This window comes from Rhineura floridana, chromosome 6 (assembly GCF_030035675.1).
Source record: "Rhineura floridana isolate rRhiFlo1 chromosome 6, rRhiFlo1.hap2, whole genome shotgun sequence".
Classification (NCBI taxonomy): Eukaryota; Metazoa; Chordata; class Lepidosauria; order Squamata; family Rhineuridae; genus Rhineura; species Rhineura floridana.
The window spans coordinates 100,465,774-100,480,808 of NC_084485.1; the positions used below are offsets into that span (position 1 = coordinate 100,465,774).

General features: G+C 39.3%; 1 protein-coding gene across 4 annotated transcripts in view; it reads left to right on the top strand.

Annotated features, from left to right (window-relative positions):
- The first annotated feature begins 779 nt into the window (after nucleotides 1–779).
- ATG4C (autophagy related 4C cysteine peptidase) overlaps nucleotides 780–15,035 on the top strand; it is a 67,289-nt gene continuing 53,033 nt past the window's right edge. For 3 of the 4 annotated variants that reach the window (XM_061633287.1, XM_061633286.1, XM_061633288.1), the window contains exons 1-6: nucleotides 780–987; nucleotides 6,271–6,401; nucleotides 8,651–8,734; nucleotides 9,574–9,807; nucleotides 11,125–11,455; nucleotides 13,734–13,804. In XM_061633287.1, coding sequence (XP_061489271.1) covers nucleotides 6,326–6,401; nucleotides 8,651–8,734; nucleotides 9,574–9,807; nucleotides 11,125–11,455; nucleotides 13,734–13,804 — 796 coding nt within the window. In that variant the 5' untranslated portion in view covers nucleotides 780–987; nucleotides 6,271–6,325. The remainder of the gene's footprint in view (nucleotides 988–6,270; nucleotides 6,402–8,650; nucleotides 8,735–9,573; nucleotides 9,808–11,124; nucleotides 11,456–13,733; nucleotides 13,805–15,035) is intronic. The other variant, XM_061633289.1, reaches the window with a different exon arrangement.

The following is a 15,035-nucleotide window of genomic DNA, read 5'->3' on the forward strand; positions in this document are numbered from 1 at the left end:
ACTAGACCACCTAGAAACTTAATTTTTTTTAAATGAAAGCTGAGTCTGGAGATTAAGCTGACTCACCCAGAGACCTGGAGAGGGCCCTAACAATCCAGAATCTCCAGCCGAAAATCAGACACCTGGCAACTCTAGACTCTCTGTTTTCAAGGCTACTTCAGTCAGTGTAGGACTGTAAGAAAAACTCTGTGAACTCTCATATGCTGTGGGTGTTGTGTGTATTTGTCACCACATAGTGGATTTAGGTTGTGACAAGCCACCAAAAAGTCTGCCAATTGTTATAATGAATCAGAGCTTGGAAAAGTTACTTGTTTGAACTACAACTCCCATCAGCCCCAGCCAGCATGGCCACTGTATTGGGCTGATGGGAGTTGTAGTTCAAAAAAAGTAACTTTTCCAAGCTCTGTAATGAACAAGAATGGCAAGACTGGGCGCAAGTATTCTCCTGTTACTGTTGCAAACTAATTTTACAGTTGTCCTCTGCTTTATCAAGACAATAGCCAAGTTAGAAGAAACAGGAGCAGAATTTATTTGGTACAATATACAATTGGCTAGAAAGCAATTCTAACGACTTTCATAAGTCATAAAAAATGAGGTGTACAACGGTCCAGTTTTCTCTAGAATCTAACCGCCTGAGTTCTTCAAACTTGGGAGACCACATCTCCCAAAACACATTTCTTTCCTAGCGCAGGGGCGTTCTCTTACAGCGGAGGAACAATGCATTCCGGGACTTGTAGTCCCTGCGCAGCTAGCAAATGAGGCAGTCGCAATTTTGAATTCCCCCAGACGGTGGTGATACTCGGTATGTAGGCAAATTTGGTTTCCTTCCCCATTCCGGAAGCGATGCCGCTGGGGGATTTGCAACGGCGCTGAGAGGCGCTTATGGCAGCCGGAGTGGGTCAAAAGAGTCGATGGTGGATCGGAAAGTAAAAAGAGTTTAAAGGGGTCCTCCTGTGTTTTCGCCTCGTTGTGACTCCGTCGCCCTTGGTGAGCGTGCACTCCGGGGTCAGGGTAGGGAATTAGGGATTTAGGATTCTTCAGGGTTCATGCCTTTCTTTGCGGGCGTCCTGGTGTGCGAAGACCCCTTGTAAGAGGGCGCACAATCATTTCAAGTCGTTATGGGACCCTGATGTGTCTTGGGCTTCCCCTTGAAATCCTTAGGGTTTGGGAAAGCGCGAGGAGCTATGTGGGGGCAGTTTTGCTTTGGCGAGGAAGAAGAATTGTCAAATGCTGATATTTTTAAAAAAGAGGATATTGAGAATTGTCTGAAACAAGAGACTCCCTCCCCCCCCCCCACATACACATTGGTGACATGTACACCATACACTTATTCCACTCTTAATTCCCAGCCATCCTGAGAAGAAAGAATCCTGGGAAGTGTAGCTTGTAAAGGGAGATGAGAGTTGTTAGGAGACCCCCATTCCCTTCATAGAACTACACTTTCCTGAATTCCCTAGGAAGAGGGACTGACTGTTAAACCATTCTGGAAACTGTAGCTCTGCGAGGGGAACGGGCCTACCAACAACCCTCAGCACCCATCACAAACAACACCATGATGGCTTAAAGTGGAATAATAGCAGAATAAATGCATGGTGTGAATGTGGTCTTTTTCTGATAGATATGTAACTTTGGGAATAATAACCTATGCTTTATGTAGGGATAATGAGTTTGTAATGAGGGCACAGGCACATCTGGAGTTATGGCATGTATCTGAATGTATTCATTCATAAAGACACCCTGAACTGCCTCCACATAAAGAGGATTTATGTAATTGTTCCATCTCGATACTGAGACGACACAGGTCATTCTGGACCAACATCAATTGAAATGGGGCATTTCAGACCAGCTGTGTCAATAACTTTGTATTTCAGTGATGTGTGTGTGTTTTACTTATTTACTGTGAACTGCCCAGGCAACTCGTGTGTTGTGGAGTGGCATACAAAGGTTACAAATAATAAATAAAATCTATCCAGTTTGGTTGCTTAATGATATCTAGACTGCAATCCTATGTATGTCTGCTCATGAATAAGTCCCACTGAGTTCAATGGGGATTACTTCCAGGTATATAGGTATAAGATTGCAGCCTTAGTGGGTTTTTAAAAGTTTTCTAACAATATGTGCCAGCCTCATTTAGGATGCCTTGATGTTGGTGGTCTGCTCTTTTTCCTGTGCTGTTAGATATCAACCTGTTTCTTTATTCTAAGAGCTCAGTGCAGTGTGATATGAGAAGAACATCTCCAGACAAATCTAAATTGGTCAAAGCTACCTCAGAGAAACTATATAATTACCCCCATCAGACCTGCAGTGCACACCCCTCTAAGTCCCAATATTCTGTATAAATATAGATAAAAGCACTAGTTACTTCTTACTTACACCTACTTTTTTCTCTTGTTTTTATCCTGAAGCTTTCCCTTCTCTGTCTGGTCCCAGTCAAAAATCTTCCTCCTTAACTCACACTTTCCATCCCTTAAGGGAAATAACTGCCCTCTAACATGCTTTCCCTTTATTCCCCATGGTCTGAGCCAGTGTATGGTTCAGTGTTTACAAATAACCCAGACATAGGAAGGAGTCTTATACCGTTAGAACACTCATACACCTAGCTCAGTACTGCCGACACTGACTGGCAGTGAGTTTTCAGTTTCAGACGGAAGTCTTCCTAAGCTCTACTTGAAGATACCAGGGTTTGAACCTGGGATGTTTGGCATGCAAAGCACAGGCTCTACTATTGAGAGCACCCCATGGTGTGGGCACCTACTTAAACTGGACAAAGTCTGGTAAAATCTTGGCCTAGGTGGCAGTGGCTGAGGTAACTACTTATAATGCTATTTCTGTGAAGGGAGAAAGTGGGTAGATAGAGGTTATACTTTTGACCATGTCCCTATGGCTCAAAGCTCCTCTCCAAGTCCTTCTGAATTCAGCTGTCAGATCATGAATTGGTAAATCCCCTTCCCTAGATTGAACATATTTATGGATTGCCATCACTAAATGTGTACCTCCCAGTAGAACAAACTGCCTTGTGCACTGGGAAGATCCGTAGCACTGTGGTAGAACATCTGCCTTGCATATGGAAGGTCTCGGGTTCAATCCGTGGCAGGGGTGAGAATGTTCCCTGTCTAAAGCTTTGGAGCTGCTGGCAGTCAGAGTAGACAATACTGAGCTAGATGGACCAATGGTTTACTTGATATTAGGCAGCTTACTGTCTTCCCGTTTACTTATTACTGTAACAAAAAAAACCTGGAATACATTGCTTGCTGAGAAGCTCGCTGACAAAGCAATGTAGGTATACCTCTTCGTTGTCACTGCTTATGGTATTGCTTATGTTATGTTATCTGTGGTCGTATCTCTAATTGAATAAATTGTTTTTGTATTCGCTTTGGGTCCTGGGATATGTAAGTAATAATCATGAGTTCACAATTTTTTACTAGCTTTGGTAGACAAGTCAAAATGTTGGGTTCCAAGACTCTGCCTCTCTTTGTCACTGACCTCACCCTCTGCCTCTTCATGTGGGCATGGACTGTCTTTTGCCACTCTCCCCAGCTCCAAGTCTGAAGCTCAAAAAAGTCACAGGGAGCTGAAAGTTTGGCTGAAGCATCCATGATGCCCAGGCACCTTGTCAGTGTAAGACCCAAGGAAGGTTTTACTTCCCTTGCCTGCAGGAAGGGGGGGGGGCTTTCTGGCTTTAGCTACTACAGGCTTGTTCCCAGTTCTCCTAGCTATTGCTTGGACAGTTGGAAACATTATTCATGGGAGCACCCTGCTGATTACCATCAATATGGCAACTGAATAAGCTGTAATGTAGTTTTCCTATATTCTCTCATTTATTTATATTTTATTTGTTAAATATGGAAAGTTGTCTGAAAAAATTTCATAGAACAGAGAAGAAATTTGGATAGCTTGTCTTTACATAAGAAATAGAAACAGTGAAATTTGAGATTCAACTAAGACAGGAGTACCCAATGTGGTGCCCTCCAGATATTGTTGGACTCCAATCATCCCTAACCATTGGCCATGCTTGCTGGGGCTGATGACAATTGGAGTCCATTAACATCTGGAGACCACCACATTACCCTTGATGGATGCTTGGGTTTCTTTTATTCCTGAAATAGCTAGGGACAATTTTCAGAGCTGCTGGCTTGTGTCATGCAAGTGTCCTGTCAGTGCAAGGATTTCCACTTGCGCAGTGGTGCTTTCCCCTCTCCTCCCCCATGCGCTCCCTAAATCTGTACTAAAATCTGTACTTTGAAACAGATTTAGGGAGGAAGTCCCATTGTGCAAGCAGAAATCCTTGCACTTATGGGATGTATTACTGGCCATGCAGACCAAATTTCGCTTTATGAATGTACTTGATAGATTCTTAAAAAGGCAATAAAAGAAATCAAACCCACAGAAGCTGATCTTTTACCAGCCACCCAGACAAAGCCACTGACAAAATCTGATTGTGTGAAGTGTCAATTCTCCCTTCTTTCTAAAGCTATGTAAACATAACACATGATTGTTAAAAGGAATCCTGATGCACCTATCTCCTTCCATTTAGCATAGTTTGTGTAATAAGCTGTCAGTTCATGTATCTCAGCAAAATTAAGCACTTATCCTATGAAAAAATTCCTTCTTTATTAGTCTTGTTGTGTTTGCTGAGCTGTCTTTCAACGCAAATATTTACCAAAGTAGAAAGTAAGGTAAGCATTCATTCTTCATACCAAAATCCATATTGGGGCAATACATTTACTAGGCTAATCAAAATGTCACAAAATAGTGTGCAAGCTTTCAAGTTCTTCAGAACTGTTCTATCAGGCTAGATGGTAACCTCATGTGCCATCTTAAAACTTGGACTTAATGCACCCTCTACAGCTTTAAGAACATAAGAACACAAGAAGAGCCTGCTGGATCAGGCCAGTGGCCCATCTAGTCCAGCATCCTGTTCTCACAGTGGCCAACCAGGTGCCTGGGGGAAGCCTGCAAGCAGGACCTGAGTGCAAGAACACTCTCCCCTCCTGAGGCTTCCGGCAACTGGTTTTCAGAAGCATGCTGCCTCTGACTAGGGTGGCTAGTTTACCATCAGCCAACCTTTTTTCTCCTCTACCCTTTGCTCTGTTTACTATCTAGCCTGATGAAGAGTTCTGTAGAACTTGAAAGCTGGCATACTATTTTGTGATATTTTGATTGGGATGATAAAAGTATTGCATTAATATGGATTCTGAAATTTTTGAGTCAAAACATCTACCTTTAGTTGTATTCTTTTACTATAAGGGCCTGCCTCGCAAGTGCGATTGGTTGGGATGCGAGATAGGGCCTTCTCGGTGACTGCTCCTAGGTTCTGGAACTCCCTTCCTAGGGAGGCATGAATGGCCCCCTCCTTGCCATCCTTCCGTCGGCAAGTAAAGACTTTTTTATTCCGACAGGGTTTTGGGATAGAAGGTGTTTAGGATTGGGCTTTACAAGGCTTGTTTTATTGTTTTATATTATTATCTGTATTATTTTAAATTGTTTTTAGATTTTTAAGTGCCTTTTACGGTTTTAAGGTTGTGCATAGTTTAATTGTATTTTAATTGTATGTTTTTCTATGTTTTTAACTACATGTAGTTTTATTTGCAAGCCGCCCTGAGTTCCAGTTTGGAAAAAGGGCGGGGTAAAAATAAAGTTTCGATTCAATTCAATAATTGAAAGTCATGTAATGTGTAAATTTTCTTAGTGGATTTTTAAAGTAGCTCCCCCCCCCCCAAGAATAATCTTATGTATAACAAAAGACTTGGTTTGGTAATGTTTTTCTTCTTAAGCATACTCCTATTTTTGCATCCTAGATTTCCCTTCTTAACACATTTTGGACTGGGATAGAACCCAACTCTCTTAAATGGAGTGTTAATATTCATGAGCCTAGAGTCCTGTTTCTGAACAGAATAGACATAATGTAAAACGGTGTCCCTTTTACAGCAATTCAAATATTTTTCTCTGCCTTCCAATTAGTGTTTAGGTGTTCTCAGATGTACACCAATATAGTCTATGTTCACAGGATAGCTTACTGTGAAAGAGAGAGCAATTGGAGGACATTATGTTTTATTTAGCTTTGCACGATAATTTTACTGTTGTATATTTGGAATCAAATGTTTTTATTACTTATTCATAGAAGTTGCAATTGCTTTTCTTTCTGCAAGTGGAGGATTTTGAGATTTTATCGGTCTTCCTAGTCACAATAGGTTTAACCACCTAATAACATAAGCATGCTTAGTTATGCCCTGAGTGTTCATGGACGTGCTTATTTCTTTCCTTTTGCAGTAGCAGAAATTAGCTTCTCTCGAGACAGTGATGGCTTTTCATTTTGAATCTGAATATGGAAGCCACAGGGACAGATGAAGTAGAGAAAATAAAATCAAAGTTTATGTCTGCGTGGCACAATATGAAATACAGTAAGTGAAACACAATAAATGGTATCACTTAAAAAATTAATGAAAGAATGCAACCTCATCTTTGAAAACCATTTGTACATTGTTGCAAATGACTCAAGCTGGTTTGCTAACCCCAGTTAGTATTAGCTATTGCTAGCACTGGTGCAGATGTAACATTATTGCTACAAGAGAAGGACAGGGAGATTTGCACAGGAGAGAAAATGAGAGTACTTGAGTCCCTTTCAGATCACTGAGGCCCAATGGACTAATTCAGTTGTAATGTTAAAACTATTGAGCATTATGTGAATGATTCTTGGGCACATCAACTTCCTTCCCGTCTCTCTTCCTTCAGCATGCCTGCGAAAAGGAGATCGGAAGTTTTCATTTACATGTCAACTAGTCTTTGTTTAACATTATGTCTAAACCAGAAAAACTGTGGTGACTCTTACCTACAGCTTAGGAAAACAAGCCAGCTTCAAGCCATGATCTATGAAGTTGGCTTGATTTTCTAAACCATAGTTTAGGGTTCGGTTATAATCTAAACTGCAGTTAACTGAAAATAAAAGGGAAAACTTCTGATCTCATTTCCTGCTGTGCCAGAGGGGAAAATGCATGAACCATAGTTTAGTATTGTGTCTGAATCAGGCCAGTGATATAACTGTTCAGTGTTAATGACATTTAGTTGCTTTATCCTTCCTTAGGATCCCAGCTGTGTAGCCAAACCATGGTTTAGCTCAATCTTTTCACAGAACCCATCTTAACCCAAACAAGCAGCTGGTAACCCATTTTTTTTTACCACATATTTTTGTATATGCGACATGCCTTAGATGAGGCCACAGCCCACTAATGGGTCCCAACCCACCAATTGAAAACCAATAGTTTAGCTTGCAAAGCTAAGCTCTTCTCTTGGAGAGCATCTATGGACAGACCTACTTGTCATCTTACGAGTTGAGATGTTGGCGAAGCATGAAACTGCCATAGCCATGAGCAGGAAAGGGGTTACATTACAGCTATATCAGCTGACAAATTTTTCCTTCCAGAAACTTCTGCACCTCTTTGGAAACCTGTTCTTTCTCACTGTTAAAAAGAGAATTTGCAGTTAAATGGTTAGCAGCAGCTTGTCTGTTGAGAAATCAGTGGATTTCAGGTTGTCATATATAAGTGACGGGGGGAATCCTTTCTGTTGTCATGTATTGGGAGGAACTTGATAGAAAAGGGGGAGAAGAAGATACTATGAGAAAATAATATATATATGAAATTCTGTGCAGAAATAATCCAAAGAGCAACTGTTGTTTTGCAGTTCCTAACAAAACTTAAAGATAATCTTCCATTAGGTTTTTGCCAGGATTCTGCCCTAGGTAAAGAGAAGTTCAAAAACAAACTATTTGGAGACTTGTCTTCTTTAAAACAAGCCTTTGATTCTTTTTTTTTTTTGTATTGTATTTTGCTATATTTATTGTATGTACATCGCCTAGAGTGGCCACTGGCCAGATAGGCGACACATAAATTAAATTTATTATTATTATTATTATTACTGCTTAATTTTATTGTTAGTCCTGGCTCTCTTGTTCTAAATTTTAATGTGCTTTTAGTTTTTCATCTAGTTGTTTTTTAAGCCCTATTTAGCCTTTCTCTTCCCTGTGCGAGGAGAGCAGAGATGAGTCTGTGGGTCCTCCTGTCCCACATGTTTCCATGGTTGTTCCTGTAGCCCTTACCCCTCCCCATGTGTTAGGGACTGAACATATTTTTGTATTTGCTTTTATACTTTGTTTGCGGTTTTGAGTGTCACCTTTCAGAGGGGCAGAGTGTGTTGGATCTATATTATTTGTATAAATAAATAGTTATTTAAAACATTGTATATACTGCTTGTCTCAAACAAGATTGCAAGGTGGTTTACAAGAAACTAAGAAGAGTCTTAGAACTTTCTATGAATTAATCAGTGCCATCTCTCAGTACTATATTTCCACATTTCTCCTGTCTGGAAGGGGTAGGAATAAAGTTCACTTTTTATTGTGTTTTTTAAAGTGCTTTGTTACGATACTTTGAAATTGCAAGATATCTTCATTATGCAGATATCAGCCAAAAATATTCAACAGATTTAGCATAAGAATAACTTAAACCCTATTTGTATTGTTTAAAGCAGAGAAACTTGGTTTTTATAAAAACAGACTTCTTATTTTTATTTTCTCCCTTGTTATCTGCAAACGTTATTAAAGTCAGCCTGGAGATCATTTTGAAATATTTTATTTTGTTTTTCTGTTTCTTTACAGGCTGGGTGTTGAAAACAAAAACTTACTTCAGCAGAAATTCTCCTGTCTTTTTGCTGGGAAAATGTTACCATTTCCAGACTGATGGTATGTGCCATAACCATGTGGCTAGCCTTCGGTCCAAATGGACACTATTTTTTTGATGCATATCTCTTACTGCACCATCAGTTTTCCACTTGTAATAAGTGAATGCCTGAAAAGACTTACAGCCCATATGTGAAGGACAAAGGCCTGTTTTCCCCCTTTCAGCCCACACAAAGTTGTGCATACAGATGCTGGCCCAATCCAGGGAACGAGGAGCCAACACACGCCTCCCAGGCCCTCTCTGCTTTGTTAAGGATCTTGATGAGTGGAGGCAGAGGAGGGCTGGCTAGAGAATGAGAGGCATGCACGGGCCGCAAATTCCCTACAGTAGTGTGTGAGCCTGCGCTAAGTGGGAAAACAGGGCTTTGTTATTTCCTGTGCCAGTTCCTAGGTATGTAGGCAATGACTGTGCCTATATGATAAGTCCTGCCTTAATGTCAGTTACAGTATTTTCTTCAGTTTTCCTTTTTGCAAAAAAGATAATGCAGGTTTGTTGTTTCTGTAATATGGGAGAATAATATAACCAGAACCAATCCAAACCAGCAGCTGTCTCTGTTTTCTTTCCAATTTTTATAGAAATCTTTGTCTGACAATGCCTTTAAGTATTCTAATTTAAAGCGTTTACCCTTATATTAATTCCCTATGGCAAATGCCTGTAAGCACCAGTTACAATTATTGTTTTTATTATTGCTTAGGAAATTACCTGTTTCTCACAATGGGCTGTATACTGTTAATAGATATACTGTACAATATTGACATTGCTGTTTTTAACTTATTTAAAACAAATATTGTCTTAGTTAACTTTACTAACAACTTTAACTTGTTATGTCTCTCTCTTATAGAGTCAAGTGAAATGTCACCAAATGGGTCACATTATGATATACCAGGCGAAGGGATTTCAAGAAATGTTGAAGAGTTCCGTAAAGACTTTATTTCTAGAATATGGCTAACATACAGAGAAGAATTTCCTCAAATCAAGGGCTCAGCTTTAACAACAGACTGTGGCTGGGGTTGTACCCTCAGGACTGGCCAGATGCTTCTAGCACAAGGGCTTATTCTTCACTTTCTTGGTAGAGGCAAGTTCTCAAGATTTGTCGACAGATTCAAATATGTTTAGATTTTTATTTGAGGGAATGAGTAATCATGGGAATTGGGCCATAGGTGTTTCTGAGGATGCAGAATGTGTTAGTCTTGCAAATTAAATAATTGCATGCAACATTTAATTGGTTTTTATTCTGGATGCCTTATTAAGAATATAAAAATTCCAGTGTGAGGGGACGTGATGGTGGAAATTGTGAAACTCTGCAAAAAACATAATTCTGCAATCTTTTATCAAAAATAGTGTCATTTTCTATCATATGTTTGGCAAGCACGAGTGTGAATGCTTCCCTAAACATTTTTTGTTGTGGTTCTTTTAATATTTCTGTCAAAGATACCTTGACATTTCTCTCTGATGGGCAGAGCAATCCAACTCCTTGAAGGCCGGTGGAAGCAGAGCCAGCAAAAGGGGCCACCACAACTAATACCTGTTCAGGAGCTGCTGGGAGGGGAGGATGGAAAATGTATGTTTCCTTCTGCCACTCTTTTCTTCAGGACAAAGTGAATGGGCTCTGGATGTGGTGTAAGTCCCCCTCCCCTCGGTTCCGCCCCAACATGCCTCTGAAACTCCTTTCGGGGCCTTCCACCAACTCCATTTGCACCGGTCTTGGTGGCACCTGGGTGGCAGCAAATTTCCCAGGCGACACTGCGGCCATGCCTGGGGGTGGGGACATCAGCTGGTGGAGACCAGTGGCACCGGCAACCTTCCTCCTTCTCCACATCTACACCACATCTAAAAGCTCCTCAGCCCTTAAGTGAGGGAGATGTAGCAAGGTCTGTTCCTAAATTCTGTTAAGGCAATATCTTGTGGCAATGAGTTTCACTACTTGATTGTAAAACTTTTTGAAAAAAATGTCCATTTAATAATTTGATATACAAATTAAAATAATTTTGTTTTATAACTCTTTGGATGCACTGTTGAATTATTTGATAAATGAAAAACAATACAGCTGAAAAAACTTAGTGGTTAAGTTTGGCATAATTCATTTACACTCTTTAACTCGCTGATGCTCCTTAATTTTGTTTCACATGAAAAGATTTCTGTGTTGTGATGAAATTGTTATAAAACTAACATTGTTGTACTTCTATTCAGAAACTCTGAGATACTCTTGCTGTTGCTAAATTGTCCATCTGTAGTGTTTAGTTGAGAGAATAGCTAACTTTAAAGGCCTTTCAAATATCACAAGTTAATATTAACCAATTTAAAATAAATTTTAAAAATTAAATTTGTTACCATCAGGAAAAACATTTGATGCTAAAAACAAATATATGGTATGTTTTTAATACTGTTGTAGACTGGACATGGCCAGATGCGTTTGTCACTGAAAATTCAGACTCTGAATCGTGGACAAGTCACACAGTAAAAAAGCTCACTGAATCACTTGAAGCATCACGAACAGAGGGGAGAGAATTCAAGAATCAGTCAAGCCACTGCAAGCAAACCCCCAAGGTGGACTGGGGGAGCAGAGAAAGGAGGGATGAACACTGTCATCGAAAAATAATATCTTGGTTTGGCGATTCTCCACTTGCAAATTTTAGCTTGCATCGCCTGATAGAATATGGAAACAAGTCAGGAAAAATAGCTGGAGACTGGTATGGGCCAGGTGTTGTAGCACACCTTTTGAGGTATTTTTTAAAAAATTGTCTTTCAGTGATGTATCCATTGGAGGGGGAACTCATTTTAGCACTGTCTTGAGATTTTAAGCTAATTAGAAAGTAACCATTAAAGCTTTAGCAATAAATCCTTGTCATTAGTGATTCAAGTGTGTAAGATGATGTGTTCCAGAAACAAGAAAAGCAGTATTGCTGAAGATTTCAAGTCTGATCTCTGTTCAAAGTTTCTTTTATTTCTGAAACATTCCTGTTGGGCTATTCTAGACTGAAAAGATGCCAAAATCTGTTCCAAATCCAGACTTTACATAGAGCATCTGTAATGAAATGTTTTAACAACTAACAACTCTTTTAACCTTGGAACATGAATAAGATGATAATTCTTTCTTTCTTTCTTTCTTTCTTTCTTTCTTTCTTTCTTTCTTTCTTTCTTTCTTTCTTTCTTTCTTTCTTTCTTTCTTTCTTTCTTTCTTTCTTTCTTTCTTTCATACTGTAACCTGAGGGCTGTAATGTACTTATAGTGTAATGAACTGTCAGAGTTTAAAATTGATGTTTTCAGCATTTCTTTGCACACATCAAATTTTTTTGAAATTGTAAGTGTATGGGACTATTAATATTATAATTACATAACAGTAAAAGTAAAAGGTCTGTGACATTCAGCCTAGATTAAAAAAAAAGAAAAAAGCTGAAAGTCAGATTTCTCTCTACAGGATGCTTTTATATGCCTTTTTTAAAAAAAACAACACCATTGATTCTGTATTTTTATAGTCTTATGTTCTAGGTGGGTCCCAATATGGCCATAAATTGAATCATTAAGCCTTCTAAGCACAAGAGGCCAAAGTGCAGATGTAAATTTTTACATTTATATAGATGCAGGAGTCGCATGCTGCTTGTATAGCAAGAATATTCACCTTGAATGAGACTACTGGGAAATAATACAGTGTCTTGAGGTGACGGTTATTTATGTTTCCAGTTGTATTTGCAGAGATAAATAATTGAAATTAGCACAGAAAACGCATTAATATTTTCCTACAATTTCCCTTTATAATTTTCAAAAGAGAAACTTAGTTTCAAGATTTTCATGCTATTCTTGAATGTTTTTTGTGAACAAATTCCACCAGCAGTGTATACATTCCATAGCCATCTATCTCTTCACAGTATACCCCTTCCCCACCCACTTGCAGTAATGAAAATAGATTCCTCATGCCACTTGGAAGTGGTTGTTCTACAAAATACACTTAGGCAAGGAGTGGCTAACCTTTTGAAGCTATAATCTTATGCACACTTATGGAACCAACTCACTCAGTATAGATAAACCATTATATCGCCTTAATACAAACTCTATATACACAAACCTGTTTATTCAGAAGTAAGGCCCACCAATTTCAGTGGGGCATACTCCCAATAAACAGGTTTGTGTATATAGAGTTTGTGTTAAGGCCATATAATGGTTTACCTATACAGAGTGAGTTGGATCCAGACTAGTAATGACAGAGTTCAACTCATGCTGGAAGAATGGGGTGGGAAAGCAATTTTTGCTGAATCCTGCTTCCCCTTGTGCTTACTGAGAAGCTGATTCAGAGGGTTGGAGAATAGCATGGGAGGTGGTACCTGGGGTTGCATGGAGAAGGGAGAATCAGTAAAAATTGCCTCTGCTCCCCACTCCTCTAGCAGGGACACTTTGCTGGATCTTGTGCCCCTTCATTTGCAGAGAGGCAAGTCTGGATCAAGTCTGCTCAAGTGTCTGTTTTGCCTCATACTTATGTGGCTGGCTGTGACTGATGGCAGATTCCAACTGTGCACTATTATCAAAATAGGTTTGTCCATGTTGACACATTACAGTGAGCAACTGGCATTCTGGCACAGATATGTGAAGTTATTCTAACTCTGAATTTTCAGCACTTCTTCTTAGTTTAGTAAGATGAAACTTTAAAATTATTTTAGCTGGTTGGTGTTTGATGGTTAGATTATCTGCTAATTTGAAGTAAGCGTAATGAAAAACAGGTAAACGTGGTTGTGTGCTCCTGCTAACTCTATTTATTTAGTGTGAATATAGGACTTTCTAGATTTAGTAAATAATTCTGTGGTGTTTGCTTTTAAATTACTGTTTTCCTTGTTTGCCACATTTTGCAGTCTGTGAATTGCACTTGTTAATCTTTGTGACAGATTAAGGTTGCACTTTTCAAACACTCCTGCCTACTCCATTTCTCTGGAATAGATGATTTGATAATTGTGTTCTGGATTGCTTTAATTCTGTATATTGTTAACCTGAAATAAATCTGTTTGTACATAGAAAAGCTGTTGAAGAGGCAAATGACCTTGAGTTACAAGGAATAACTGTCTATGTTGCTCAAGATTGTACAGGTAAATGGGGTACAGTATGCAATATTCTTGACCAATTTTAGGGTTAAAAGTTTCTTTGTGATACTAGAAACACCGTGTTTGAGCCAAAGGTTCATTGCACAAATGGAAAGGCATACTTCTGTTTGTGCAAAGTGCTTCCCCACCCCACCATGCCAGAAATTGCTGATAGCACTAGCTCCCTGTGCTCAATCCTACACCATTCCAGAGGATCTCCTGTTCCTCAAGCAGAATATTTTCTTTGTGCGGGGGGAGGGAGCCCATTGTGCAAACAGAATTCCACTAACATTCCTCTGGGTCCAGCTCATTACAAAGTTACATATTGTAAAACTTCATATACAAATAAGAAGCACGAGGGCATTTAGCATTTGAATTGAACTATAAGCTTCATGGAACAAAGATATTGTCATTTTCCCTGGATTCCAGTCTAAAGTATATTTTATTATTATTATTATTAAAAAATATTTTAATAAAAGATTATTTTGATGGTGCACTATGAATCATGATAATTGTTGTATTCCTGGAAATCAATGTTGCTGCATTGAGTCTTAAATGTTTGAATACCATTTGAAAATGATAACGTAGCCAGAAGATTAGGGGCGCATTTTTTTTCTAATCTGCCTAGCAAATTGTGCACTTCTGTAGCATCTGCTGTTAGCAGGTCCTCTGAACTTATTGACTCAGAGTTTTTGACTAATTCTTCTTTCCTAACATGCACAAATCATTTTAAGTGATGTATTAATTCTTTTTCTCTGCCAAAAAAATAAAAAGTCCTGAGTAATTAAAAGCATAGTTTAAGAAACACATTTTCCCTCTCCATTCACATCATTGGGAAAATTTAATTTCCTTTTGCCCTGGAGTAATAATGAATGTTTTCACTTTGCATTGAATACTCAAATATATCAAGCAAGCAATAAAGCAAACATCATTGAAGCTCCTTTATGGGGTTAAAGCAGCATAAATGCTCCAGTTATGTGGTGCTTCCAGGCAAGGTTGGATACTAGAGTTTTTGCTGGAGTACATAAGAAAGTAAGAAGAGCCTGCTGGATCAGGCCAGTGGCCCATCTAGTCCAGCATCCTGTTCTCACAATGGCCAACCAGATGCCTAAGGGAAGCCCAGAAGCAGGACCTAAGCACAAGAGCACTCTCCCCTCCTGTGGTTTCCAGCAGCTGGTATTTGGAAGCATGTCACCTCCAACTATGGAGGCAAAGCATGGTTGTCATGGCTAGAAGC